General features: G+C 44.6%; 2 protein-coding genes across 3 annotated transcripts in view; one reads left to right on the top strand and one right to left on the bottom strand.

The window, feature by feature from the left end:
• The window catches only part of hgh1 (HGH1 homolog (S. cerevisiae)), a 100,729-nt gene that overhangs the window by 62,430 nt on the left and 13,063 nt on the right, over positions 1 to 25,236 (bottom strand). The window lies entirely within an intron of this gene.
• Positions 718 to 24,703, top strand: LOC127607856 (sodium- and chloride-dependent taurine transporter-like). 2 transcript variants are annotated; one of them, XM_052076560.1, is made up of 15 exons: positions 718 to 905; positions 11,322 to 11,551; positions 11,658 to 11,792; positions 17,821 to 17,909; positions 18,285 to 18,430; positions 19,044 to 19,176; positions 19,285 to 19,419; positions 19,682 to 19,785; positions 19,862 to 19,986; positions 20,299 to 20,411; positions 20,706 to 20,843; positions 23,018 to 23,120; positions 23,686 to 23,786; positions 23,995 to 24,165; positions 24,329 to 24,703. In XM_052076560.1, exons 2-15 carry the CDS (start codon positions 11,323 to 11,325, stop codon positions 24,485 to 24,487), a joined length of 1,881 nt encoding a protein of 626 aa, XP_051932520.1. In that variant the 5' UTR covers positions 718 to 905; position 11,322; the 3' UTR covers positions 24,488 to 24,703. The 2 variants fall into 2 exon arrangements, with proteins under 2 accessions (XP_051932520.1, XP_051932519.1); XM_052076559.1 differs by lacking the exon at positions 718 to 905 and adding an exon at positions 4,165 to 4,420.

The raw sequence follows: 25,236 nt of genomic DNA on the forward strand, positions 1-25,236 counted from the left end.
TCCAGGCGTTGCCTCATTGGAATTCTCGGAAGTTTGTTTTGCATCTGTTAGTTCAGAATTGTTGAATTTGTTGCCTTGGCTGATCTTTGTTGCGTAAGGTAGTGTGCGCGTTAGCCAAATTGAATTGAATACAACTTAATTCTGATGACGGTGGGATGTTGTGTTCAACGTAAATGAAAACAGAGTATGGTGATTTGCAACCTATCATGTTCAACCTCTCGACTTCAACGGTGCCAAAGTCAAGGCCCGGGGGCCAGGACCGGGCCCCCACATCATTTTATGTGGCCCACGGGAGCAAATCATGCGTGTCGGATACTTTTTATGGTGGATTTTTTTTTTTTAATTGCCATTTTTGCTTGATGTACAGCTGCTCCCCGCGTAGACGGGCTTCACGTGAATTTAGACATAAGTCGCGCCGGAACTGACGTCAGGCGACCGAACACGCGGCCTCCAGAGGAACTTGCCTGTTAATTTGGACACAACCTCGGTCACCTCTTGTAATCGAAGGCTTTTTTTTTTTTTTACATAGTCTTGTCAACCTCATGGAACAGGGTAGGCTCAGGATTTTTGACCAAGACCGGTTTAGACCAGAACCGATACTACTGTGATCAGAGGGAAAGGCGGAAGGCAGCCTTTCCGGTGACGTCTGGAGTGCCATGCCCCCTGCACGCCGAGACGAGATGATGATTCGAGACTCTTCGCACCCAAAAGTTAGAAGAAAAAAAAAAATACGTCGCCTAACTCGTCAGTGACATTTCTTTTCCAAAAAGATAATGAGTTAATTTGCCGAGGGAAAAGTAAGCGGAACACCAAGCAACGTGAAAATTGGTCTTGGCACTGCTTTCAGAACCTCTGGCACATCATCCAACATCTATCGGGACGTTGAGAGGTCACCATAAAGACGGGTAAAGTCAAATCAACTACATTGGAAGGTTAGTCACAACACCCCATTCTCAGAGAATGAGCGTAATTGCTCTGTTTTCAACCTGCGATTTTTATTTTATTTTTTTTCAGAGCAAACATCCAATCAATATTATAGCCCAGTTCCCCAAATCACCACACTGGCTTGATGTGAGTTAAACAATCGATTTTAAATCTTGCTGAAGGTCTTGGATCAAAATACTTGCAAAGTGGACATTATGTGGACAAGTATTTTGCAACCAGACCCCTCAGGTCGGCAGGGACAGGTCTCTTGTTTGTCCACAGAACCAAAATGAAACAAAAGTTTGAAGCGGGTTATATTTTGCTATGCTCCTCACGTATGGAACAACCTCCCAAAATACCTGAGGTCTGCTCAAACTGTCACGTCATTTCAATGAGGGCGCAAAACATCGTTTACTGCAATATTCTGACATGCACTTATTTTAAGAGGATATAATGCAATTTTGGGCGGCCCGCTAGTCCAGTGGTTAGCACGTGGGCTTCACAGTGCAGAGGTACCGGGTTCGATTCCAGCTCCGGCCTCCCTGTGTGGAGTTTGCATGTTCTCCCCGGGCCTGCGTGGGTTTTCTCCGGGTGCTCCGGTTTCCTCCCACATCCCAAAAAAAATATGCATGGCAGGCTGATTGAACACTCTAAATTGTCCCTCGGTGTGAGTGGATGGTTGTTCGTCTCTGTGTGCCCTGCGATTGGCTGGGAAAAAGTTCAGGGTGTCCCCCGCCTACTGCCCGAAGACAGCTGGGATAGGCTCCAGCACCCCCCGCGACCCTAGTGAGGATCAAGCGGTTAGGAAGATGAATGAATGAATAATGCAATTTTTGGCATGTCTTAATATTTTATTGCTCTTTGTCCAATGTTTTTCATGTTTTCCGTAAAGCACATTGAATTGTATTGTACGTGATTTTATGTACAAAATGCGCAATTTGATGTGCAACTCAAATTGGCTTCCCTTGCCTAGTGAAATTGCGTCGCATTGTCAAATGCAAAATAGCGCATAAACACGCGAGCCGCTATTTGGCAGGTTCTTACGCAAAGGAAATGTTATGAATTACATCTTGAGACGCGACCAGCGGGGCATATTTCTAGTCTCCAGCGTACTCCGTGTTGCTGCTTCAGCTGCGGCACTTTGATCGTTTGGCTAAGCAATAAACGTGGAAGCAAATACTCCGCCAACCTGTACAAAGTCAATAACACTGAATATGAGTCGTGAAATTTGTTTAACAAATGTCGTTTCAAAAAAGTGAACGTATCTTTTAAGACGATAGAAACTCATTCAGGGTACCGTCAAAAGTGAAATTGGAATTCTTTCATTCAAAAAGTGAATATATGTGGAAGATGGAGCTATGTAGTGTGTTTCTCTGGCTTTTATAATTTGATGTTTGCTTGCACAAAGCATGTCCTTGTTTGTAGTTGTAATTGTTTTTGTTGCAAACTAGTGATGGGAAAACGAAGCTTCAAATTTGCTTCATGAACCAGTTGTTTTGACTCCTAGATGGTTTAAACAAATGGCCAGTGTAGAACGGAGAGTGCTATCTAGAGGTGTCCAAAAAAATCCAGTAAGTCAGGTAATTAAACGTTAAAGTAATATGATTACTTTGAATTACTTTTGGATTACTCCGATACCAAATATCCAAATGACAAAATGCATGAAAAATCACTATAATAAATATTCAACTCAAGCAACTCCCGTTCGATACGACAGATAAAGTGTGTACGTGCCGCTATTTGATCCGAAACGGCGACATGCAAGTGACAAGTGATTTTTACTGGAATTGTAAATGTTATTATTTACATTTATTTAACATTTACGTCCTGTAGATCGTGGCATCCATACGAAGAGGAACATTAATGATCGCGGAAGAGAACGTGATATGTATCTGATTAAATTACAAAGTACGAAACATTCAGGAGACGTTTGGAGTCGAAAAGACTCAAATCTACGAGACTTTGAAAAACAAAGATTTCCGTGCTCAGAGTGAATTGTTTGCGGCTCGATAGACAGCCGAGTAAATGAATCTTTCCAGGAATGGTGAGACACTTATCGCGTTAAAAACTTTCCACAAACTGGACCGCTAATAAGAGAGGAGGCGCGTTCCGTAGCGCTAATTATGATAATTATGAGAATCGAAGACCTCGAAGCGTCCCACGCGACAAAAGTTCATTGCACAACATCAGCTGAGCAATGCTGTCATGTGTGCTGACGAGGGGAGCTAAAGTTAGAGACAGTGACTGAGCGGAAATAAAAACCATCTCTTTTTGTAGCAAATAGTCCTAACTTTGTTATATTTTGTATCTTTTTTTTATTTAGTATTTTTTATGTGCCTGTACTGTATGCTACAGCTGTTATATATCGTTGTGCAATATATTGTTGCACTTTGTTGCGTTGTTGTGCGGCGAAACAGCAGGCCAGGTGAAAAAGAATAAAAAGGCAATTCAGCCAGGATTCGGCAAAGAGATTTTCCAGTTTTCTTTATTTTCAGGAGTCACAGTTGACCAGTTTTGAGCAGCCCACGTGTAGCACTGCTCTCCAAGTTGTCCGCCGCCCCCAGTGACTCCCGCATTCCTCTTTTAAAGGGAGTTCACTTGAGCGTCAGGCCAATCAGGTCCAGCAACAATTGGCCCTTTCCAGGTGGTTGCAATTACCTCATCTGAAACAATTAAGTGTTCTAAAAAGTACAACAGTTTTGGATGGAAAGAAATGTGCACCTTTTTTTCCATCCAAAATCCACAAAGAAACATAATTTTTAATATTTGTCTTTCAACATCATGTCATGGTACCCATTTTTTTTGCAATTTTATGACTAATTAGTGATCTTAATTATATTTTCTTTTTCGTGGGAACCCACAACTTTGCTTGGCAAATATCTCACGTTGGCAAAATTAAATTGTACTTTGAAGGCAAAGTTGCCCTTTGTACATATTTATAGTCAGCCATCACATTTGCATATGTAAATGGCTAAGAATATAATTTTGTTGAATGTTCGTGGTCATCGAGAGCATGTTTGTCCCTTTTTTTGTCTCGGTGCACCTGCTTCCTTGGCGGTGATGCAGCGGCAGCATCTCGGCTCCTGAATGGAGCGTTCAATGGCACCTCGTAAATCACAACTCCGTGCCATCAAACACGAGCGTGTCGCGCGAACGATCAAAATTCCGCGAAACCACGAACGCGTCGCCCCTCTCCTGTTGCTCGGTGAGGGAGAGGAGGAGGAGGAGGAGGATGGCGGGAGGAAGGTGGAGGAGGGGAGGGAGGCCCGGTGATTTTCCACTCGCGATGGTATCACTCCGGCCCCCCCAAACCGGAGGAGACAAAGTTCACGGAGAGAAGCTTATAAGGAGGACCTGTTTTTTGGGAGACGCTCACGTCTCAGTCTTGACATTAGAGGACAAAGAGGGACTTTTTCTTTGGCTTTGTTTAGCTCTACAAAATAATAGAAAAAAGAATACCCCCCAAAATAGCATAGAAATCGCACCTAGGCATCAGGTAAGCATATTCATCCTTTCTCCTTTGGCTGTTTCTTTTGGTTTGGGTCCCTTTTTTTGTGCCGTGACAGTGAATGCAACACGCGCCGGCTTTCTGTTCCGTTGATGTTCTTGTGTTTAGTTTTGGTGGTGTGGCATTGAACGCATCACCGTTTTGGTGGTCCAGTCATTTGACATTATAGTTTTTTTTCTTTATGTCGGGGGTGACATTGAAGCAGAGCGCGCCGGTTGTCTTCATTTGAGCGTCTTGTTTCGTTTTTTGGGAGGTCGGCATTGAATACGCTCGTGCGTTCATGTTAAATCAAGAGATGTCATTGGAAATCCAATGCAATTGTCTTCTCTCATGTTTAATTTTTTTTAGGACGTTCCCACGCGACCTTCTTTGTCTTCACCTTTTTTTAATGTACTTTAAAAAATAACATTCCCAGGCTGGGTTCTTTGTCTTCACTTTTTACATTTATTCATTCATTTTTATAAATTCCCACGAACCCTCTTTGTCTTCAGGTTTTTTTTTGCGCGCCCCCCCGCCCCCCACCATAAAGCGGGCTGAAGTCGGGGGCGCACAGACCACCCCCCCCCCGCACGCTCGCTCTCTCTCGTCTCATTGTCGCTCTTTCATCCTCACACTATCTCACTTTTTTGATTTTTGTCTCATTCTCAGTCTTATCTATCGTTTCCAAGTCCCCCAACACCCCCGCCCTTCTGGCTCTCTCCCCCACACTATGTATATTTCTAACAAATCACATCACTGAACATCCGCTGCCATGATGCTAACATGAGATGTTAAATGCCATAAACAGGCTTAAGAATAGCTCTATACTTGTGGTGTTGTAACCCTTAAAGTCAGGGGCATGCATGTCCTTTCCGCTAGAGGCTATATTCAGCCAGTTTTAGATATTTCCCTCCTCCAACACGGCTGATCATTTGAATCACCTGTTTTAGCTGTTTTACCTACTGAATGCATTTACTTAGTATTACTTACGTACTAGTATATATATATATTTAAATATACTATTTACTTAAGTAAATGCATGCTTATCTGGATCAGGTGGAGATGGAGGGAGACGTCAAAAACTGGCTGGATAAGGGCTCTCGGGTCTGCACTTGCGCACCTCCAGTTGAATTGATGAATGTTGGAACACAAATGATGGAGCAACATGTGTAGACAGACAGTAATACGTTTTGTGCCAAAAGTGACTAATGCTACAATGCCCTGAAAGTTGTTGTGAAAGTCTTTGTGTCTATATGACTGCATTATTTTCATAGCTCTAAATGGGCCGGTACGCAGCAGTACGCAGTACCAGCTCTTACCACTTTTAAATGACAACATCGATCTTTAAAGCTTGAAATCAACTTATTGCACGACAAGCATTTTCAGCATCTTGTTATCCAAGTGGTCAGTTTGCAGAGGACTGTGGGTTTTGCCTCTTCCACTGACGCTTCCAATTACATCTCTTCAAAGTATTTTTAATGTATTTGGACTTTTGTTCCCATTACTATTGTTCTATGGTGAAAAGCCATCACCCCAGACCCCCTTTTCAATACAGCGCTCCCCTCTCCTTTCCTTTTCATCTCACAAGTGTAGGTAAATCAATTTCGGCCAATATCAACCAGTCTATCTTCTTAGTGTGGTCCCCCGACATTTGAAAGTGACACCCTCCCGACTGATGACACAGGAGACTATGTGTGCCTTGTTCTGATGGATCAGACTGCAGCATTCAATACAGCGTTTGCAGCACCGGGTGGGCATCAGTGGTAGCGCTCTCGAGTGATTTCGTTCCTGTTCGGCAGACAGAATTTTTGTTAACATTGGTTGGAGTGGTGCTCTGCCCCGCTGATGTATGGTGCTCCACAGGGCTCAATTTTGGGGCCTCTACAATTTTCATTGTATTTTTCTGCCCCTGCATACCATCTAAAGAAAACATGATATTTTCTTCTACTGCTATGTGGATGACAATCAGAGCTACAATATGTCCTGCTGAGGAAAAAGATGTTTTCTCATCAAGGCCACTTTTGCCCTGTCTGGAGGAAATCGGGGCCTTCAGACTTTTTTCACATCAAAAATATCAATATCAAAAATTAAGTACATGGTTGTTCTTGTAGACAAGATTAGCAAAGCGTATGCCTCCTGTCATCTGACTGAAATTGTTTTCAGTAAATAGAACTAATCTTTTTACACATTTTTAGACTGATCTGTTATTTAAAAAAAACTGGAGAAATATAACTAGTTAAATATGAAACTGTTGTTTGGAAAAAGCACATTTTTAATCTAATAGATTAGAATTTGAAAAAAAGACAAAATATTATTTAGTCTTGTGATTTTACCATTTATTTTCTTGGGAAAAAATGCTTTGATCTTATATTATACACTTTTTATCTTTCCTTCCTTCCTTCTTCACTTCCCTCCATCCTCTCTTCCTTCCTGTGTGCAGACCGCGATTGGTTTTGATGCCTGCCGCTTTCCATTATGAAATGTCAGCTTGCGTAACCATGAAGCACGCAAAAGTGTCTGCGCGTGTGCGTGCGTGCGTGCGTATGTGCATGTGTGGCAGCTGCGATACCTGAGCAAGCAACACGCTTGTTACAAGCACACGCAACTAATGTGATTTACACCGCGGGCTTGTCCTGGACTCCTTGCAGTTCCACACACAGATAGGAGCCAACAGTTTAGGATTTTTATTGATTTATTAAGATTGTTTGCTTTTGTTTTGACTTTAGTTTGTTCAAATTCAGTTTCATTTGTATAGTTAATTTTTTAAAGTGCTCTGTATTACTTGCGTTTTTATTAGTTTTAGAATTAGTTTTTTATTCATTCATTCATTCATTCATTCATCTTCCGTACCGCTTGATCCTCACTAGGGTCGCGGGGGGTGCTGGAGCCCATCCCAGCCGTCTCCGGGCAGTAGGCGGGGGACACCCTGAATCGGTTGCCAGCCAATCGCAGGGCACACATAGACGAACAACCATTCGCACTCACACTCACACCGAGGGACAATTTAGAGTGTTCAATCAGCCTGCCACGCATGTTTTTGGAATGTGGGAGGAAACCGGAGCACCCGGAGAAAACCCACGCAGGCCCGGGGAGAACATGCAAACTCCACACAGGGAGGCCGGAGCTGGAATCGAACCCAGTACCTCTGCACTGTGAGGCCGACGTGCTTACCACTGGACTACCGGGCCGCCCCGATTAGTTTTTTTAATTTTTTTTTAATATTGAGTCATTGTGCAAGATTAAAAATAAACAATTGACGTGGCAAAACAAGATTGATTGCCTAATCTGGATCTTCTACTCAAAAGATGTGCTGATCTTAAATGTAAAGCAATGCAAGGGCACCATCTACAGGGAGCTTTCAGCTGGTAGAGTTGTTTAGCCGACCTGAATTTCACAAACAGGCTAGTCGAGACGCCCGTCTCGCTGACCATTGAAAATTTGAAATGTTCTTTGAGCAATAGAAACATCCACAGCAGTGAATAAGTTAATTATGCTACACGTCTTCCAATTGAGCTCAGTGCTGCCACTGTCATGTTGTGGCACAAGGCGGTACTCCAACCGAATGCATGGTTTCATTTTTTCCAGACTTGCAGAAGTACAGTTGTTAAAAAAGAGTTTTAACTTACACGAACAGAAATAACGATTGCTTAAAAATCATCAATATGGCCGCGAGAGCACAATATTGTTCATCCTTATTGGTGATGGTCATTAGGCCACCTTGAAATCAGCGTCTCGCTCATGGCAATGCTCACATCACACGTCATCAAAGTTGGAATCACAAAAGGGAGGAAGATGATGATGATGATGATGATTGTGTAGTCGTTCAGCCCAGTGGAACTAAACATGCTTAAAAATAGTGGAGTGTGTTATATAAGAGCTTAGTGTATGTGTGTGTGACACCCACTAAAGCACACACTCACACACACACACACACACACACACACACACTTCCTGCGGCTGGCTCTCACGGCTGTGTGGGGGTTGTTCAGTGCAACTATAATAAATTAATAATAAAATCATAACATGGAATATAGAGTATTAAATATACAATGAAATATATATGCACATATTCATGTACAGTGCATACATGGATGCACAATTATGTACATTATGTTTTTCTTAAAAAAAAAGATCATGCTGAGAGGATCTTCAAACACACAAACGGGTTATTTTCTTTGAGAAAAAAACTCATCTCTTTGATCGTAATCATAGATCTTTTGTTAAATATGACTAATCTTGTAATGTTAGGACATTTTCCTTGAAAGAAATACACCTTTTATCGCTATTTCCCCATTTAATCTCTTAATATTCTACTTTTCTTTAAAAAAAAAAAAGGCTTAACTTGTAATTTTATCACTTTCTTCCTTCATAAAATGCCACTTTTTCCTTTTTGAGATTGTACAAACTCTTTGCAAAATTAAAAAAAAACATCTTTGTTTATTTTAATCTCAATATTTTCAGTTATTCTTTTAACCAGTATAGATAAAATAGCACAAATGTTTTCGCTGCCCCCCCCCCCCCCCCCGACCTCAATATCAAAGAGGTTTTGGATTTGCAAAAGTTCCTCCTGGCATCCCCTCGCCATCATGGTGCCTTGTCATCAACCACCAGCGGCAGCTGACATAATGGCCCTCCATTGTTTGAGCACATACGCACGGCTCGGTTACAATTTAACCGTCGGGAAGCAGGTCACGCTCGTGTATCATTAACTTGACTCGGGGCACCCGAGACCCATTAATAACCATTTCAACAGCTTGTCTCCTGCACTCAACGCTCCCTTGGGTCTGCTGGTTGGTTTCCCTAAAATTCAAATATTGGTGAGAATAAATTATGGCAGACAAAACTGTGACCTTGTCACTACTGCTGTTTGCTTTTCTAACACCCCCCCGACTATAAATCTCCAAAAACAACACTGAGATTATTTTTATGGCAGAATAATCATTTCTTTACAGATGTACAACTAAGAAACGCGCTGCGAGCAACTCTGAAACACCGCATGGCTTTTCTACATGCCGTTTGCCATTCGCTCCATCTCGTGAATCACACGATCTGCGTCCTACTGCAAAACATGTTCCATTTACACCATACATATCCAAATTGATTGCGAGGTGCATAAACTTTTTTTTCTCCCTCATAATCAACGCGACAAGATGAGATTTACCACCAAATCCCGGTCTTCTACTCAAAAGCTGTGCTGATGTCAAATCCAAAGCGATGCACTGCTGCCATCTAAAGATGTTAGTCACAGCAGTGGTTTACGAACCTGACTTTCACTTGGACTCCCAACAGACAAATGTAGGCGTCCATGGCAGTTGAAGGAGTTAAGATAAGATAAGATAAGATATCCTTTATTCGTCCCACACTGGGGATGATGAGTTTCAATGTGATTTGTCCATTCGGAAGACAGCCACGTCGCCAAATCTGAGGGTGTGCACACATGTGCAACCGCGTTATCTCAGTTTTTTTTTTACATTTTCTTCTCCTCTTGAAAATATATGTTTTTTAATCAATCGAGTTGTACAGCGTGGATGTTACACGCATAGCAGTAGCCGCCTTTCATGAAGAGCAAGTGATGTGATGTCAGAATCGCATCACGCTCGTGTAATAAAAAGCCCTTTGGAAAAAGCGAAATACTTTGATGCTCGCTGTGAAGAGATTTTTTTTCAATTTCGGGGAAGCAAAGCAAAAATATAACGTAAAGACAAAACGTTTTACTGCTGCCGTGTCTTTTTAGTGTGAAATTTTGAGCATTGCATATTTAGAAGAAAGATATCAGTGAAGCCGATTGGTAAACATTTATGTCCTGGAGTTGGCGATTTCTTTTTTTTTTTTTTTGGTATCGTAATACATATTTTTTCCTGAAAAAAATCCATTTGATGTGATGTTACTCTTAAAGAAAAATACAGCGAATGTATTTTTGCCTAGAACATGACTTTAATTTGGTAACTGTAACCGGCTGTATTTTGTGGCCTAACCGCATAACTGTGCCAAGGCGGTTTCGGTTGCTCAGAGGGAGGGCCGCGCCGCTGTGGGAGCGGTTACAGCCGACAGCAATTAATCATCTCCAATCAAAGCATTTCTTTTCATTCAATTTAAAATCTTTTTTTCCAAACATTTTCTAATTTGACATTTTTTTTCTTGAATTAAAAAAATAGATCTTTAATCTCATACTGTTACATGTGTAGGCGACCTAAAATATGTCCAACAGCTTTTATTTTTTCACAGTATGACTATTTTTAAATTCAGCTTTTTTTTTTTTATTTGGGAACTTTTCATCTTGAAAACATACTGAATACTACTTTTTTTAAAATTGTCATAGTATGACTAAAAAGGTAAAAATAAAATAAAATTACTTTTTCATTTTGAGATGTTTGTTCTTAGAACACCTAATCTTGTAAAATTGTAAAAAATTCTCCCTACATTTTTATCTTGTTTCTAAATTAACAAGAAGACAAAAAAAACAATTTTATAATGGTACAAGATTTTTTGTATTTGTTTACAAAATATTCCTCTCATCTAGTAATTTTACAATTTATTTTCCCTCAAAAAAATGGCTTTAACGTTGAAATTTTATGACTTTTTTTCCTCCAAAAGATTCAACTTTTATTTTGCTATTTTGCAACTTGGAGACTTTTTTTTTTTGGTCTTGAAAGCATTTTCCCTAGAACTTAGTATATTTAACTTGTGGACTAATTTGGCTATTTTTCCAGAAACACAAAAACTAAATCTTGTCAAAACCATTGATGCTGTCTGTGGCACATCTATGAAGCTATTTTGGGTCGCGAACGTAAAAATAGTTGCGCTGGCGTTGGCCTTCTAAATTTACGACGACGACGACGTGGATCAAGCTCATTTTTCATCATCGTGTCGGGTTTATTGTAATCATTTTTTTGTGTGTGTGTGCGTTAAGAATGGCGCAGAAAGAAAAGCTCCAGTGTCTGAAGGACTTCCACAAGGACACGCTGAAGCCATCCCCCGGCAAGAGTCCCGGAACCCGACCCGAAGATGAGGCCGAGGGCAAACACCCCCAGCGAGAGAAGTGGGCCAGCAAGCTGGACTTTGTTTTGTCAGTGGCCGGAGGATTTGTCGGTTTAGGGAACGTCTGGCGCTTCCCTTACCTCTGCTACAAGAATGGTGGAGGTAAGGCAGCGACCCCCCCCCCCACCCACCCCCCTCCCGAGACGGGCACAAAAGCGGCAAAAGACTTTTCTCAAGGACCCCCGCCCCTCTTTTTCAATTCTTCCAGGTGCTTTCCTCATCCCCTACTTCATCTTTCTGTTTGGCGGAGGTCTCCCGGTCTTCTTCTTGGAGGTGGCGCTGGGCCAGTTCACCTCGGAGGGGGGCATCACCTGCTGGGGGAAGCTGTGCCCCATCTTTACGGGTACGTCTCCAAATAGGGACACATTTTCTTCTGAGGCGAGCGCTTGAGAGTCCTTTTGGCCATTTTTAGCTCAAGGACGGTGTTCTTGAAGGCCCAAAATAGAATCAAGAGGATTTCATCTTCCGAGAGTGCACGAAGACATATTAGGGCTGAAAAGTTGAGTTTTTATTTACGAGGCAAGGGTAGGGGGGTATGAAACGGAAAACCGTTGCGATTTTCGTAGTGGTACTGTATATGGGCATTTATGTTTTAGACTTGGGGTTTCGAGTTTGAGGTTGGGAGCGAGCTCCAAAAGTGGGTTTGAATTTGAGCTTCGGGTAAAGTTTGGGGTTTTTTTTATCACGTTTGGCGTTTGTGAAATGGGGAAAGATTAGTGGATTGGGTTTGGATTCAGGTTAAGGTTTGGGTGAGGAGATCATATTCGGGTGTTAAGTTTCTGCGAGGGTTAGTTTTAGACTTTAAGGTTTTAGGGCGAGGTTTTGGGTTTGATTTAAAGCCCCGGGTTTGGGTTTCGGTCGTGGTGAGGGACTTTATTGTTGTGGTTAGGATGAGAGGGTTGATGACGTAGAAGTTCTTCGGGTTTGGACTGGGTTTAGATCTAGATTAGGGGTTTTGGGGTAAGGAATATAGCCTTAGGGTGTTTGCACTGAGGGGGTTATGTTATGAGAGGCTAGTTTCGAGTTTGGATTCAATCGAGAGCCAAGTTGGTTTTGGGGTTTGGGTTCTAGTTAGTGGATTGGGTTTGTGTCCGGTTAGGTAGCCTCGTTAGATTCAGGTTCTAGCATGAGGGGTGAGGGTCTGGGTTGTTGTCAGCGTTAATGTTAGCGATTTGGGGCTAAACTCGAGTTCCGTTTTTGGGTTGGGGCTAGGAAATGCCGGGTAAGGGATTTGGTTTCAGGTTTGGATCAGGGTTACGGTTCGGGTTGGGGCATGGCTTTGTTTTTAGGATTGGGACTTGGGCTAGGGTTAGTGGATTCGACGTTAGCGGGCAGGGTTAGCTTCTGGGCGCTTTTCAGTTCTAGTTAGTGGATTGGGTTTGTGTCCAGTTAGGTAGCCTCGTTAGATTCAGGTTCTAGTATGAGGGGTGAGGGTCTGGGTTGGTGTCAGCGTTAATGTTAGCGATTTGGGGCTAAACTCGAGTTCCGTTTTTGGGTTGGGGCTAGGAAATGTCGGGTAAGGGATTTGGTTTCGGGTTTGGATCAGGGGTTGCGGTTCGGGTTGGGGCGTGGCTTTGTTTTTAGGATTGGGACTTGGGGTAGGGTTAGTGGATTCGACGTTAGCGGGCAGGGTTAGCTTCTGTGCGCTTTTCAGTTCTAGTTAGTGGATTGGGTTTGTGTCCAGTTAGGTAGCCTCATTAGATTCAGGTTCTAGCATGAGGGGTGAGGGTCTAGGTTGGTGTCAGCGTTAATGTTAGCGATTTGGGGCTAAACTCGAGTTCCGTTTTTGGGTTGGGGCTAGGTAATGTCGGGTAAGGGATTTGGTTTCAGGTTTGGATCAGGGGTTGCGGTTCGGGTTGGGGCATGGCTTTGTTTTTAGGATTGGGACTTGCGTAGGGTTAGTGGATTCGACGTTAGCGGGCAGGGTTAGCTTCTGGGCGCTTTTCAGTTCTAGTTAGTGGATTGGGTTTGTGTCCAGTTAGGTAGCCTCATTAGATTCAGGTTCTAGCATGAGGGGTGAGGGTCTAGGTTGATGTCAGCGTTAATGTTAGCGATTTGGGGCTAAACTCGAGTTCCGTTTTTTGGTTGGAGCTAGGTAATGTCGGGTAAGGGATTTGGTTTCAGGTTTGGATCAGGGGTTGCGGTTCGGGTTGGGGCATGGCTTTGTTTTTAGGATTGGGACTTGGGTAGGGTTAGTGGATTCGACGTTAGCGGGCAGGGTTAGCTTCTGTGCGCTTTTCAGGTTGTTGTTTTGAATAGGATTTGCTGTCTTTGGGGGTTCAGGTTTGGCGTGGGCTCGGCTGTTCTTCACCGTCGATTCATCTATTTGTAAAAAAGCAGTTCACCCTTTTGGAAATCAACACGATTGCTCAAATGAACGCACATCCCGCCAACGTCGCGGTCAAAGAACATCAAGCGCTCACCCTCCGCCGGCGACCGATGGCTTTGCTATTGTTCCGAGTCATTGTTTGACTTCCAGTGTCCTTCTGCGACACCGTTAATGTTCCACTTCCTGCATCTTCCGCATTTGGGCTCCTGACGCACGCCGTTCTCTCCTCCAATCAGGCAGTCGCCGTCGCTGTTGCCGGGGCAACGCCGCGGCCCGGATTTCGACTTTGAAACGGCTTCTTGCGAGAACGTCGATTTGGTCCTCGCCGAGCCGCATTCCGTCTCGCCATCTTCCTCCCCACTTTTCTTCCTTCCTCACGGTCGCCCCCCTCCATCCCCCCCACCCCCATCCTCCGTTCCGAAATTGGGTCAATGTATTCGTTGCCCACGTCTGCTCGGCTAGATCTCGTTAATATTCATGACGCCTGTAATTGCTCCTTGCGATATTCACGCGGGACGACGCTTCATCGCTTGTTTTATCCGTTTGATTTCAACCTGCGCGCACACACACACACACACACAAACGTGTTAATACACAGTAACGACCCACACGATGTACAGAGTGTCCTGGATCACAGGTTGCCAAGGCAACAGCGCTGCAACACATGAGAGCGATGGAGTGGGTAGAAAAACAGAACGGCTGGGTGAGAGAAAAAGACACAGGTGGGCGGGGCAAACGCTGGTCGAGTGGAAAAATTCCGATGTTGTCTTCAATTCATTTTTGTCCACATCCATGTGGGGGGGGGAGAAGGGGTGAGATTTCGGGATTCAAGATTAGTTTATTTCAAATTTGGTCATAGGCTTTCATTTGTTAGCATTTGTTCCTGCAAAGTGAAACGACATACTGTACGTCTTTTCACATTCGAATGACTGACTTTGTCATGTGCCAATCAAATACTGTACCTGGAAAAAAAAAAACGGATACTTGATCGTCTTAATGTTTTTCTTATGACTAAATACCAAATGACAGGTTGCAGCCGAGTGTTTAGTGTTAGAGGCCAGAGTTGATTAGGGTTAAGGAGCTCAGGCGTTTAGGGAAAATAGGATTCGGCTTTGTGTGGCATTTATTTTAAGTTACTCTCGAGTTCAAGTTAGGGTCAGCAAAGGGGAAGATGAGCAGAGGATAATCTGGAACGCCCATCTGGTCCGGCGACTTTTTCCTTACGAAGGTTCTAGGACAGAATCTCGCAATCCTCATGCCGAGACAGAAAGAAGGAAATTCCAAGATACGACAGGTAGAAATACAGTCTGGGCTGCTACTCGCAGCTCCGAGTTTCCTGAACGCAACATACTTAGAGCTGCTCTTGCCATTGGCTAATTACCGAGCACCTTCCTGGCATCCCATTGGCTAAGAGGGACCTCTCCCATATGCGTCGTCGTGTGGAGATAGATTGAAATGTGTCTATGCGGCGTCCTCGTCATTCGCCTCTCGGGGCATGAGACGTTCCGATAGTTTGACGTAAATGTGAATCACCCAGAAAATGTTCTCAAGGCCTGCCGCAATACATGGAGGCTCCGTTTCGCTGAAGCGCAAATGTGGCTAGCTTCTAGCTAGCGGCATCTCCTGTCTTGCCAATTGAAATTGAATTTAAATCAACTATTTTAGCGTTCGTTTTATGAAGTTAGCATCGGGGGACTGGGTCGGTGTTCGTGTGTTGGGGTGAGATTAATGTGACCTATTTTTTGGGGGGGGGGAGGGGAAAAAAAGTTCAAAAAATGAAAGCAAATGTCAAGTCCGATCACTCTCGCTTTCATCTGAGAAATACAGCATAAAGACGTTTTTTTTTTTTTTTTTTTCCCAATGCCTGTGAGGTCAACTGAGGTCGTAACATCAGTGACATCATGGAGGACCACAATGTGTGTGAGTGTGTGTGTGTGTTTGTTTGATCAGCATCAGACCGTGTGAGCATAGGTGCAGAAAGACACCCAAGCGCATGCACGCACACACGCACATACACACGTATGCGCACAGATAGCACAAAGGACCTTGAAGGACATCTTTTAGGCAACCGGCCTTGGCGCACGCAAACAAACACACACACACACGCACACACACACACACACACGTGCACGGATGGCACAAAACATCTTGATGATGGCCGTTCTATTGAGCATTGGGCCTTGGCTCGTGTACAAGCCGCGACACACACACACACACTCACGCGTGCTACATGCAACACAGCTGTTAATGGTTAAAGGGGAGATAAGAGGCCTTCTTATGGCTAAAAATGGACGAGAAGTTCCTTTGTTTAGGAGACATTCCGAGGTATATTTTTGGCTACGCCGCACGGGTAGAGCGCACAGTACCAGCTGATTAGAGCATTAATCTGGCAATCCGAGGAGGGATGCCATCACGTTCCGGTGGCTTTCCTTTATCTTGGTCCGGGGAGAGAACCTTGACGACTTCATATTGAGACACAGTTAGAAAATTTAAAAAAATTAATCGCTCACTCCCCGGCGGCCGAGTTGTCGCCGGTGACGTCTCCTGACTTTAAAAGTCACAGTAACGATTCAGAGAACTTTACAGATCAACACCAACGTTTATGTGACCAGTGATACAATCAGAGTATTGCTTCAGTTTCTCTGATTTTGAAAAGCCGGCGTGTCTGTGGCGTTGTAGTTGTCTTTCGTTGTCTTTAGATCGCCAATTGAATAGCGAGGACAATCTGGTAGTTTATTGTGAGGAGGAGAGGGATGGACAGCTGGTCAGACGCCGCAAAATGGAGTCTTGCGAACACAAAGCAGACTTAATGTTGATGTTGCAATGGTCACATTTATTTGTATTTATTTTTATTTTATTTTATTTTAATTTAATTTAATTTAATTTAATTTAATTTAATTTAATTTAATTTAATTTAATTTAATTTAATTTAATTTAATTTTATTTTATTTTATTTTATTTATTTTATTTATTTGGAGGCTGTGGGGGGGTTGTTGATACCTATGCATGCCGTCTGCACGTTGGAGGCGTCACGGTTATACACACTGTGAGCAGAAAAACAGCTGCTAGATAAAACGGGGGACGTTTCCGAACGAGGCCTTCAAGGTTGTTTGGTACAAGTCTCGAAAATAACGCGGGCGTCTGCGCACCTGCGTTCAGCGTCCGCACACTCTGCCTCGTACCGCGTACCGACGTGTGACTCCACGCTCTTCGTCTGATTCAGCTCGTATATGTGTGCCAAAGGGCGCCAAAGGCAAGTGAGAGGTCACGGCAGCAGTACAAGGGCTTAGCTTAACCCTCGTAGTGCACCGCTTGCGATAAATGTAAAATGAATCAAAGGCAAAGGCATTCAGAAAAACACGGGAGAGCTGAAACTTATGGAGGGGTTCTAAAAATGGCCTAAATTTCATGACGTCACCGGCTGATAATTCTCAGGCATTGCAGCAATAATAAAAAAACGTTTTGATACCTTAATCTTTACAATTTACATATTTTGCACCATAGAGACCCATTATAATTCATATTTTTGAATGCATCGTAAACCTAATGTGTAAACATGCATTTCACGCGATTTTTACGTCAATCGCTTTGTTTTCGCTTGGACATCGCAAATGAGTTTGCCTTTTTGCAGGAGGCTTCAAACCAATGCATTTTACATAAACACGTCCGGTCGGGATTGTTAGTAGGGCTTGGTTGGGCTTTTGCAAAAAATGAAGAATAAAAAATCCCAAAGAACTAATAAAAACTATATATGTATGGATAGCACAGATGCCTCTGAACATTTTGAGTGTTTGAGAAAAAAAAAAAGAATGTTTGTATAACACAAAATACATCATTACAAAAATGGTAAAATGCGTAACTTAAGGCCTTTTTAATTTGGAGCACACAAGGGTTAAGGGCGCATGCCGTATACCTCCATGAAGCAAAACGATCTACGCGGGAAAGTCTTTCCATCTTCTCCGCGGGCTAACGGTATGGAGACGAGGGCGGGCCTTACATTGACGCCGCTTCCCAACATGCTGCTTTCCTTGTGCGCTTGCAGGAATCGGCTACGCCTCCATCATCATCGTGTCCCTGCTGAACATCTATTACATCGTCATCTTGGCCTGGGGACTCTACTACTTATTCCAGGTACCGCGCGTCGCCCCCTTTTTCATGACCTGATCACCCGATAAACTGTCCACTGTAGTCACCGCTGTAACCTGTAAGGGGTTAAAGACGTGTCTTCAAAAAAATTGAAATTGAGCCATGTGAGGACTGACCAAGAGGATAGAAAATTGAAACTGACCGAATTTGGACGAAGCGACTAAGTTTCAGTCGAGTCGCCAAGTGATATTGCCTCCATATATGGTGATGGCAGTGCACGAGGGAACAGCAGCTTTTCAAATCCGGAGGATTCCGTTAAGCGCTACGGCAACTTGGTCTTCCGACGCGACATTCCGCGACGCATCCGTGCCGGTGTGTTGTTTTTAAGTTTTTCTACCTTCTTCGCCTTTGCGCCTTCAGTGTTTCCAGCCCGAACTGCCATGGGCCAAGTGCAACCAGCCCTGGAACACGGACCGCTGCATCGAGGACACGTACCGCAAGAACAAAAGCTTCTGGTTGCCTTCCAACTTCTCCAACTTCACCTCCCCTGTCACAGAGTTCTGGGAGTACGTACGCAACCGCACACTATGGCCCTTAGTAGACTCAAGCGCTCCAGGTTAGTTTTACGGCTTTGGCGTGAGGCTTTGATTTAGGATCAGGATTCAGACCGGGTTAAGATTTGTGGATTCCTGTAGCGGGTTTGGGTTTGCGGGTTGACGTTACAGTTCAGGTTTGTGTTTCTCGTTTCAGTTCAGGGTTTTAAGTTAGCCGCTTTGGTTAAACAAAGACTTGGCGTTGGGGGTTGAGTTTCTCGGTTTGCGGATGCGATTTACGGTTGCGTTTGAGGTTCAAGTTTTGGGGTTAAGGCTCGGTCGGAGGCCAAGACTCCACATTTGAGGTTACGATTAGGGCTTTAAGACTGTATTGTTAGGTTTGTAAGTTTATAGTTAAGGATTTATGGGTTCGGTTAAGGGCTGGGCTTGTTTTAGCGTTAGCGTTTGTTTAATTAAGGTTTGTGTTTGAGTTAGACATGGAGCTAGCTTTGGGGTCCTGATTTTTTTGCTTGTGTTCAGGGTAGGGTAAGAGTTCGGGGTTAGCGTTTGGGTTCGGGTTTGGGGTAGAGTCCGGCAAATACCGTTGCGGTTGAGATGTTGATCGTCGCTGTCCTTCGCGGTGCAGACGCAAAGTGTTGGACATGAGCAGTGGCATTGAGGACATCGGCCCCATCAAGTGGGACTTGGCTCTTTGTCTACTGCTGGTCTGGGTCATCTGCTTCTTCTGCATCTGGAAAGGCGTCAAGTCCACTGGGAAGGTAGGTAGTCGCCTCTGAACAGCATCGGAAAAATCGGCTAAGTCAAAAAAAAGCAACAACACGAGGACGACTTCACGCCGGCGTGACGTTGCCTCGCCTCGCCTCCAGGTGGTGTACATCACGGCCACGTTCCCGTTCGTCATGCTCATCGTTCTGTTGATTCGTGGCGTCACCTTGCCCGGGGCCGCCGAGGGCATTAAGTTCTACCTGTACCCCGACCTCACCCGCCTGAAGGACGCAGACGTACGTGCTAGCATGTTACCACGCTACTATGCTACCATTAGCCCGCTACTGGCTATTATTGTTGATATATTGCCATGTTCTTAGTTACCATGGTACTCTGATATTAGAGTACAGTACCTCATGTCACTTGTTACTTTTGTACTACTTGCAGTATGTCACTCATTACTATGTTACTAGTTACTGTACCTTGGTAGTATGCTAGTTGTAAGTTCCAATGAGTTAGCATCACTCAGTCTTCTCCGTCCACGTGCTCTTCTGTCAGGTGTGGATCGACGCCGGCACGCAGATCTTCTTCTCCTACGCTATCTGTTTGGGCGCCATGACATCCCTCGGCAGTTACAACAAGTACAAATACAACTGCTACAGGTCAGTAGGCGCTTTGTATTTTTGGTCAACAAGTGCGTATTGATTCATAGATTGATTGATGCCACGTGTGCCACAGGGACTGTTTGCTGCTGGGAGCCCTCAACAGTGGCACCAGTTTTGTGTCTGGCTTCGCAATATTTTCCGTCCTGGGCTTTATGGCACAAGAGCAAGGGGTGGACATTGCGGATGTGGCAGAATCAGGTGCGTCGCGAAACTCCTTTGACGTTGTCGTGAACGGCTCTGATCAAGTTGAATGATTAACAATTTTTTTTAAAAATCGGCAAGTGTTTTTGCTCTCATACGATGTGGACGAGGCTTCTAAAAGTGCCGAAACACCCCACTCAACTGTCGACTGTCAATCAAATACCTCTATCCGTCCATGCGTAGCTCGCTAGTTAACCGCACAGGGTGGAAGCAAAACGCTGCGTTTTATTTACGCCCTTGGGCGCTGTGCAGATGGAACCATCTAGTTGCTGATCCTGTATTCCCTGCGTCGCCATTTCCACTCCTTAGGTCCCGGCTTGGCCTTCATTGCCTACCCCAAAGCCGTAACCATGATGCCTTTCCCCACACTCTGGGCCATCCTCTTCTTCATCATGCTCCTGTTGCTTGGCCTCGACAGTCAGGTTAGCCGCGTGCCTTCGTCGCACATGCAAAATCCAAACGCAGCAAACCACGTCGAGTCGGAGCTCATGTGAAAGCGCTCTGCGAGGGCTTTGCACATGCCTTCACGTTTTCGGATTCACATCTTTTTAGTGTGAGGGTGAAGGCGGGTCTGAATATGGCTCGGACTGAACGAGTGTTAAACTGGAAGAAAAAAAAAATCTACATTTTATCACCCCACACAGCACTCCAGGCTCATTTGTGGAGGTAATACAAGCTGCGATGTAATTTGTGTGTGTGTGTGTGTGTGTGCGCAGTTTGTGGAGGTGGAAGGGCAGATCACATCACTGGTGGATCTGTATCCGTCCTTCCTACGGAAGGGTTACCACAGAGAGGTCTTCATCGCTATCATATGCTGCATCAGCTACCTGCTGGCACTCACCATGGTTACCAAGGTAACACACACACACACACACACATTCTTCCGAGCCGCTTGATCCTCACTAGGGTCGCGGGGGGTGCTGGAGCCTATCCCAGCTGTCTTCGGTCAGCAGGCGGGGGACACCCTGAACTGGTTACCAACCAATCGCAGGGCACCAATAGACGAACAACCATCCGCGCTCACACTCACACCTAGGGACAATTTAGAGCAGGCGTGTCCAAAGTCCGGCCCGCGGGCCAAATCCGGCCCGCGGTCGAATTTCATCCGGCCCTCGGCCCCCGTCATAAAATCAGTGCCGTCTGGCCCGCAGGTTGGGCGCAATGGAACACGTGTTGCATTGACTGAGGTCTCGTAGACTGGCGAGTGATGTTTTATAGAGTACTGCTTCCCTCTAGTGGCTAAATGAGTAATAGCATTCACTAAATGAGTAATAGCATTTAGACACTAGAGGGCATCACTCACGAGTTAACAAGACATCACTCCGTGTTTATATTGACTGATATGTCATATTTCAAATTCCTGTTTCAAATGAACCAAAAGAAATTCTTAAGATTGTTGAAATTAAAATAAAAATGGAAATGTGAAACAGACTGGCTTACTAAAATTTGTTGAACAATATTGTTGTTCAATGTAAAGAATGTCAGCCAAGGTCGGCCCCCCGACATTTTACCACATAAAATCTGGCCCCCTTGGCAAAAAGTTTGGACACCCCTGATTTAGAGTGTTCAATCAGCCTGTCACGCATGTTTTTTGGAATGTGGGAGGAAACCGGAGCACCCGGAGAAAACCCACGCAGGCCCGGGGAGAACATGCAAACTCCACACAGGGAGGCCGAAGCTGGAATCGAACCCGGTACCTCTGCACTGTGAAGCCCACGTGCTAACCACTGGACTACCGGGCCGGCCCACACACACACATGATGTAGCTGTGAAACGGGTAGCTATGCTACTAAGGTCTGCGTCAGTCAGCGTCGCTCTGATGTCGCCATACTTCCATCTCAATGCGGAAAGCTGCAACTTCATCACTACGTGAATGCACAAATGGCTCTTCTGAGTTGTGTGGGCCCGTCATCGCCGGCTCGACTGTTAACGCCGTCGACGCGCGAGAAGAGATTCCGGCATTTTACTGGCATCGAAGGGCATCACGTTTGCTGCAGGATGTTCCTCCAGAGGACAAGATGGCTCTGCTGGGGCTCGTCCCAGAAGTCAATGCGGCGGTGGGGGGGGGGGGGGGTCATTCGGCCGCGTTATTCGGCTTTCTGCTTTCTGCCTGCGCAGGCAAATGGCGTCGGCGGGTCAAAGTCACAGAAGACATTTCGCAGCCCGCCGCACACTTAATCCAAACATTATTTCCTTGAGGGAAGATTGCTAATGTCACCTTGAATATTATCGGTCGCAATGACGCACGTGCATTTGGAAAGAAGAGCGCTTCACTTTTGCCATATTTTTTGTCATGTTACAGATTAGGAGCTCCAAACAAAACGGAAATGTTTCTGTACCCTTTCGCACATCTCAGATCCTTGAGATGCACCTGTCAACACTTAGGAAGGGGGAAAAAAACAATTAAAAATAAAATATTATTATTATGGCGGCCCGGTAGTCCAGTGGTTAGCACGTCGGCTTCACAGTGCAGAGGTACCGGGTTCGATTCCAGCTCCGGCCTCCCTTTGTGGAGTTTGCATGTTCTCCCCGGGCCTGCGTGGGTTTTCTCCGGGTGCTCCGGCTTCCTCCCACATTCCAAAAATATGCGTGGCAGGCTGATTGAACACTCTAAATTGTCCCTAGGTGTGAGTGCGAGTGCGAATGGTTGTTCGTTTCTGTGTGCCCTGCGATTGGCTGGCAACCGATTCAGGGTGTCCCCCGCCTACTGCCCGAAGACAGCTGGGATAGGCTCCAGCACCCCCGCGACCCTAGTGAGGACCAAGCGGCTCGGAAGATGAATGAATGAATGAATATTATTATTATTATTTTGTCTCTGTGAAAGTGCGAACCATCAGACGTGCAAAAATATGAAAGCGCCATTTGGAAACATGCAATGTCAACATTTTGTTTCCTGGTGGCGTGAGTACGATTTTTTTTTTTTTTTTTGCAGGTTTAAATCGCAAAAGGTATATTGGAGCTGGTTGTTGGAGTGGGCTAAAGTGAAGCCAAAAGTCTCAATGGCCTGTTTGTGTTTGTGTGTCCTTAGGGTGGCATGTACGTGTTCCAGCTGTTTGACTACTATGCAGCGAGCGGTGTGTGCCTTCTGTGGGTGGCATTCTTTGAATGTGTAGCTGTTGCCTGGGTTTATGGTGAGTACGAGCACGTGCCAAATGTTTCATATGTAAAATTATTCTACCATTTCAAAATGGTTGACAACATTAAAAAAGAAAAAAAGGGCAACATTTGAGAACAAATATTGGGAAATGCTAACATTTGAAAATGTTCAATGATGAGCACGTCTGAAAATGGTCATGCTAGCATCTAAAACACAAACATTTAAAAATGTCACGATTTGATCATGCTAACCGTTTCCACTGCTAGCTTTTGAAAATATTAAAAACTGAAAATGGTCATCACGTTTGAGGATGAAAAAAAATGTGAAAACGCTCACGTTTTTAAAACGTCAATATTTGAAAATGCTAGCCATGTGCTGGTACTAGCTTTTGGAAATGCTAACCTTTTAAAACATCAACATTTGAAAATACTGTTCTTGGTAAGTACCGGTAAGCTAACATTTGGAAGCGCTAACATCTTTAAATGCTAATATTTAGAAATACTATTTGAGAATGCCAATTTTGGATGATTCAAACGGGAAAATGCTAACATTAAGAAAAGCGACCCTTTTCAAACAGTGTGCTTTGCGTTTTTGTGCAGGCGTTGATAACTTCTACGATGCTGTGGAGGACATGATCGGCTACCGACCAAACCCTTGGATGAAGTGGAGCTGGTCTGTCATCACTCCCTGCTTGTGTATGGTAAGGTCTGAAAATTTGACATTTACAAACTGTGTCCTGAAAATTGCAAATGAAACGGAAATGGTAGCATCACATCACTTTGGCACAGCTTTTAAATGGAAGATCAAGATTGGGAGAGTGGGGGGGACCCACTTATCGGGGAGAAAATGTTGCGTTACTTAGTTTTAACCATCGTCGTCATGTAAAATGGTGGTTTGTGTGTTTGCAGGGCTGCTTTATTTTCTCTCTGGTCAAATACAAGCCGCTGACGTACAACAAAGTGTACGAATATCCCGACTGGGCCATCGGAGTGGGCTGGACTTTGGCCTTGGCTTCCATGATCTGCATCCCCATGGTGGTGGTGATCAAGATCTTACGATCTGATGGGCCGCTCATTGAGGTAGCCCCCCTCGACCCCTCCCCCAACGACCCACTGTGTCGTTGGCTCATGTGTTTTGTTTTGTTTTGTTTTTCTTCACTCATGGCACTTCGATTTTTGTCAAAAAAAGAGTTTGGGAAGATGATGTAACAGTAGTGGAATTTTTGTTATTGTCTCTCCGCAGAGGATCAAGGCGGTGGCCGCCCCAGTCCGTGGCGGCGCCAGTTCCCGCCCGGCCGACCACCGCGGCCCCCGGGAACTGGCCTTCTCCGTGGACCCCAACGGGAACAAGGGACTGCTGCTGACGGCCCCCAGCCACACCATCGTAGAAACCATGATGTAAAAAAAAAACAAAAAAACAAAAGCGAGAGCGCAGGGTGGAAAGCTCTCCATGAGCTCGCTCTCCTCTCCTGCCAGCCTCCCAAATGCTTCTCCTCAAGCTAACGCTAACTAGCCGCCTTTTGTTTTTCCGTCTGTCTGGCTGTCCGTTTTTGGTGGAATAAGGAAAAGAAAAAAAAATGGTTTAGAGAAAAAAAAATTTAAAGTAGCCTCAAGTCTTTTCGAAATACTTCGAAATACTTGGACTTAATTCCAAAAAGAAAGCCGATTATGGTGAGAATGTTTACGGCACACCAAGTGTGTCAAGTGGTGGCAACCTTACACCCCGCAGCCGCCAAATCATCCAAAGGTCCAACTAGGGATGTCCAAAGTCCCAATTTTGTACACTTCTGACCATCGTTACTGGGAACTTGAACAAATCACCTGTAAATTGGATGACAAAGTCTCAGCGACTTGAGCCACAAAATGAAGAGGATGACAAAAATTTGGGGTTGGATGCAAGCAAGCAAATTGGAATCAAGGCGATGCGTTTAGTTCCCAAATCCAATTTATGAAAGCAGAAAAAACATTTCCGGGACCTGAGCCCTAAAATGTAGCAGCCATTTTGTAGCTGGCGCCAGTATTGGTTTCGATTGGTTGCCATGACAACGAACACATTTAGGTGGGTTTTTTTTTCAAACTAATTCCAAAAGTACAATCAATAGTTTGACCAAATCCTCCCAAGGAATTTATCTAAGTCACAGTCAGAGCAAT

This window comes from Hippocampus zosterae, chromosome 9 (genome assembly GCF_025434085.1).
Source record: "Hippocampus zosterae strain Florida chromosome 9, ASM2543408v3, whole genome shotgun sequence".
In the NCBI taxonomy this organism is placed as follows: domain Eukaryota; kingdom Metazoa; phylum Chordata; class Actinopteri; order Syngnathiformes; family Syngnathidae; genus Hippocampus; species Hippocampus zosterae.

Bases quoted from the DNA above. Each gene is read 5' to 3' on its own strand.
- LOC127607856 (XM_052076560.1), top strand. From the start codon at position 11,323: ATGGCGCAGAAAGAAAAGCTCCAGTGTCTGAAGGACTTCCACAAGGAC. The intron at 11,793-17,820 runs GTACGTCTCCAA...GTGCGCTTGCAG, and splicing joins GCTGTGCCCCATCTTTACGG to GAATCGGCTACGCCTCCATC. The intron at 19,177-19,284 runs GTAGGTAGTCGC...CCTCGCCTCCAG, and splicing joins GCGTCAAGTCCACTGGGAAG to GTGGTGTACATCACGGCCAC.